The 4,782-nt window shown below is 37.8% G+C and overlaps 1 protein-coding gene across 1 annotated transcript; it reads right to left on the reverse strand.

Annotated features, from left to right (window-relative positions):
• Positions 1–1,650: 1,650 nt before the first annotated feature.
• Positions 1,651–3,192, reverse strand: LOC126715073 (aspartic proteinase nepenthesin-1). Its single transcript, XM_050415502.1, has one exon. It carries the CDS (start codon positions 3,094–3,096, stop codon positions 1,765–1,767), a length of 1,332 nt encoding a protein of 443 aa, XP_050271459.1. The 5' UTR covers positions 3,097–3,192; the 3' UTR covers positions 1,651–1,764.
• Positions 3,193–4,782: the final 1,590 nt, after the last annotated feature.

The following is a 4,782-nucleotide window of genomic DNA, read 5'->3' on the forward strand; positions in this document are numbered from 1 at the left end:
AAACCATAAAACCTTGTTCTAACATTCGGTGTGTGTGTGGAGATAGGAAGACAAAATAGTATTTTGGGTGAAAGGAGAGAGAAGAGGACACGCACGAGAGAAAATTGCTCTTCTAACCTGTGCATGCTGTGGGCTTCACCAAAAAGTGAAAAAGTTGAGTACTAAGATGTGGGGCACGGTTTTGAGATATTGGAGCTAAACAAAAATTTTCAGTTTTGGGTTTTTTGTAAGATAGAGTTTTGAGAAATGAGTGATAAATTTGAGTTATGTGTTTTGAGTAATAATTTTTGAGATACTCCCAGTCCAAACACCCTCTTAATTTTTCTTCTCAAATGAATAGAAGAGAATGACTTTCACGTGTGTGGAGTCAAAAGACATTTCGTTGGAGAATGGAGAGTCATGGGCCAAATTTTGGCTACGTACCCCACACACATAGATTGGTTTTGACACATTAAATTCCAGTCATTACTCATTATATATCTTGTCTAATACTGTGGGTTGTCTCTGTCTGTGGGTCATAACAGAATGTTCAGCCTAAAAATTTCCATACACTCTACTAGCCTCACTAACCATTGGGGGTTTGAAAACTTTGAATAACATTGGGTAAAAAGTAAAAACCAATAATAATAAAAATGCATTTAGAAACAATTACACTTTAATCACCTTTTTCTTTCCTTTAGGTGAATTTTACCTTCTTCTTTTTTTTCTTTTTTACCACCTAACTTAGTAGCAGCATAACAAATTAAATCTCAAGATTACAAAAGATAACAAATTTTAATTTTGAAATTTAATATAGTAATAAACCAAACCTCAAAGGATTTAAGTGAAACTGCATTATGTTTAAACCTTTAAGGTTTAAGATAGACGCTTATAATTTGTTAAATTTAACTTAGGTCCAGTATTTTAGTATAGATTCGTCAAGATGATAACATATATTCATTTTTAGTCACATGTTATTGCCTTGACAGGGGTCCAATGTACTTGAGATCGAGACCAAACTTTGTCCTAATTTATTATTTAAAAAAAAAAAAAAAAACAACTTAGGTTTAATTTAATAATTTTAAAAACATAATATTTAAAGTTCAAGGAATTCTTGATCCTTTGAGTCGGCTAGGCAGCTGGAAAGTGAAGCATCTGAAAAAGAACTACAATAGAGTTGCACATAAACTTGCTCATAACGCCAAAAGGCCAAAGCCGCTGGAACATCCTAGCAGTGGAAAAGAATGGAGCCCCTAATGCTACAGCAACTTCTACTAGTTGATAAGGCAAAGTGTTAATTTGTACACTCTTTACTATTATTCTCTGTTATAATCCAATTTCAGATTAATGAAAACATAATCTTGAGTTTGAGATGCGTGTTTTGAGCGTTTTTCAATGGGTGCATTTTTTTAGTAGGTCTATGTACATTGTTCATGAGATCCGTAGGTACGGAAAAATACAAATCTAACTTTAAAATTAAGTCCCTCAGCACTATTTACGAATTTAAAAATTATTTTATTATAATATTTTCAATTTTCAACAATAAACAATATCTAAATAGATCCCAAGTTTCATCTTAGAAAAAAAAAAAAACACGAAGCAATAAAAATATACCAAAAAGAAAGGACAAAAAATCTGAGAGGAGAAACAAAATTGAAAATTCACACAATGTCCAAAAACAACTATGATTTATCATTTATCATTTATATTTAGCAGTAATAATATTAAAATAACTATTTCCAACCCTCGAAAACAAAAAAACAGCACGAGTTGAATTTGAATTTATCATGGTACGTCACAACCACGACGCGAAAACCCGAGACGAGATCTGTCTCTATCAAACTCCAACAAAAAACCTTGTTGCATTAGATTCCCTATCACTGAAAACCCGGTCTCCGAGTTCACGGGTTGAATCGCCAGGCACATGACTCGTTCCTCAGTTTCTATAAAGTAATTCCTCGGAGGCGGCGAAAACACCGAGTTCCCAACGAGTTCAAACTTCAGCCTCGGCAAACTCGCTCCCTTTACCAACTTCGACTCGTTCACGCACAGCTCAAACCCCAGAGTTGGACTCGGAACTGTTAGCTCCCTCACTCGCCGTCTAATCGCCGTTACAACTTCACGGTGAGCTTGCTCCGCTAAAAACGTCAACGTCGTACCGGAATCAATAACTGTCCCGCCGTTACCGTTGTCGTTGATGGACCAAACGGAAGGGTGAATCCGTAATTTCGCGCCGTTGACGGACACGCTTTTGATACCAATGTAGTAAAACGACGGGGAGAGAGGGTTTACCACTAACGGCGTGAACTTCATCTTGTTGGAAACGACATTGTCGTCTTGAGCTTCGGCACCGATGGTTAAGTAACTTGTGGGTGGTGGAGAGAGAGTGTAATCCTTGAGACAGTAAGAGAACTTGTTCCCAAAATGACGACCCAATTGGGAGGTAAACGAAATGGGTCCTCTGCCTAGACCCATGACTCCCTGGGCCGAATTGAATCCGGTACCCGAGACCCGAAACCCGCACCCGAATGACAATGTGAGGTTGGTGTGTTTGTGTTTGGAGTGAAACGATGCCGTTTCGGTGGAGAAGAAGCCGGAGGAAGAAGAGGAGTCAGCGTAGGAGTAGTTGAAGAGACATGGGGTGTGGAGGGTGGAGCGGTTGTTGCAGTGAGAGTTTGGGGGATTGGGGACGAGTTTACAGGAAGGGTGGAAGCAATGGTGGGGTTTGAAAGAGGCAGAGAGGCGTGGAAAGAAGATGGGGTTGTGGGGGTTGTGGTGGGTGGAGGCGGAGCAGTGGGTCCAGATGAGGTCGGAGGCTGTGTCGGCGATGAGGAGGAGGGGTTGAGGAGGGGTGCCGAGGAGGAGGGAGATGAAGTATTGGCCGGAGCCGGAGGAGGCTCCGGAGATGATGGGGGAGGTGAGGTGGTGGTGGAGATGAGAGAGGCGGAGGGAGTCGCGGAGGAGGGATTGGGATGGGGAAGGTGGTGGGGTTTTGTGGAGTAATGGGAGTTTTAGGTAGTAGTGTTTTGTGGTGGTGTTTTGGGAGGTGGAGAGGTGTGTAAGAGTGAAGAGGAAGAGGAGGCGGAGGAGGAGGGAGAGTGGGGAGAGTGACACCATTGTTGAGTGAGAGAGAGAGAGATGATAGAAGTAAAGAAGAGAGAGGGAGAGAGTATGAAAAGGTTAAGGGACTAGATGGGGTGTTGGTGTCTTGACTGAAGTTTCTTTACGTACGTGAAACAGTGAAAGTATATATATATATATATATATATATTTATGCTTGCTGCTTCCCAAGTTGCTAAAACAATTTCTACAAAACAAATATTATTTGGTTTGATCAGGTTAAGGAAAATGCTTTCTGTCCCAAAAAACAAAATAATAAAAATTTGCTACAACTATCTAGAGTAACGGCAGCGCTTCTAAAAGATTCTGTCTATTTTTATATTAAAAACCTATTTTTTCTATTTTACACGGTTGTTTTTATAAAACACTCACATCAGTTTATTTATTTTACAAGATATTTCAATAAAATATTCTTTTTTTATCAATTTTTTATTATTTTCCCTAATGGTCATACTTTTTGGTGGCTCGGCCAATGGAGTTGCTTATGGTGGAGGTCTGATGGTCGAACCACCGAAATAGTGTTTCCGACGACTGTCGCTAGATCGGTGTCTTCGCCCATTGTGCCGCCAGCATTGGTGGCCAGACAACCAAAATAGTAGTTTCGGTAACAACTGACAAATTGGTGTCTTCGACCATCATACTGCCATCAATAAAATATTTTGGTGTGTCATTTCAAGTTTACGCATTGGGGAGAGAGAGAGAGATACATATATATATATATATATATATATATATATGTATTATTTACTATTAGTATGATTTTAGTTTTTTTAAAAAAGCCATTGATTTGAATTAAAAATTTTAATATAGACTTTAATAAAATTCCAAATAAAATCATGCTTTGTTTGAAAAAAAAAAATCAATTATAATTCTTTTATAATTAAATTATATTGTAGAGATATTTACAAGCAAGGAAGCTTTCCCTTTCCCTCACTTTTAACCCCCACCACTAAAACATTCTGACCCCTTTTTTTGTTTTTTGTTTTGTTTTGTTTTGTTTTTTTTTTTTAATCTTACAAAATCAAATCTTCTCTCTACTTCCACGGTCTTTTCTCCTCACTTTTTATTTTTTGATCTTTTCCTTTGTTGTAGCTCTCAAGCACTTGTTTCTCTCTTCTCTAATGGCAGAAGTAAGCTCTCCATGGTAGTGGTGACGGTGGCTTCAATTTAAGTTTGGGTTTGGGTTGATGGGTTTTTTTTTGAAAGTTTAATTTTGGGTTCTAAGTTGTTGAGTTTTCCATTGAAGGTTTAATTTTGGGTTTGGTTTGATTTTTCTTTGTTTTTGGTTGATTTTGTGATTGGAATATCATGGGTTGTGATGGGTTGTGGTGGTGGTGATTGAGTGGTGGTTAGGCGGTGTTGAGAGTATGCGGAGGAAGAGAGATTGATGAGAGCAGAGGTGAGAGAAAAAATTAATAAAATAGTAATATACACATCTACAGTAACCATGCAAATATGCACGGTTACTGTAGCAAATATGTATATTTACACAACAATAGCCAGATTGATGCGAAGTAGATTTAGGAAATATTGTGAAAATTTTGCATCTTTATCTATTTTGCACAATTTTACACCCACTAATATGAGTGCTCTTACAATTTAATTGTAAAAATTTAAGAAATTAGATTCAATAAAAATGGGGTTTGAACCCTTTAGTTTACACCAGCCAATAAGGATATGCCA

The sequence above is a fragment of the Quercus robur genome, chromosome 1 (genome assembly GCF_932294415.1).
Source record: "Quercus robur chromosome 1, dhQueRobu3.1, whole genome shotgun sequence".
NCBI lineage: Eukaryota > Viridiplantae > Streptophyta > Magnoliopsida > Fagales > Fagaceae > Quercus > Quercus robur.

Bases quoted from the DNA above. Each gene is read 5' to 3' on its own strand.
- LOC126715073 (XM_050415502.1), bottom strand. From the start codon at position 3,096: ATGGTGTCACTCTCCCCACTCTCCCTCCTCCTCCGCCTCCTCTTCCTC.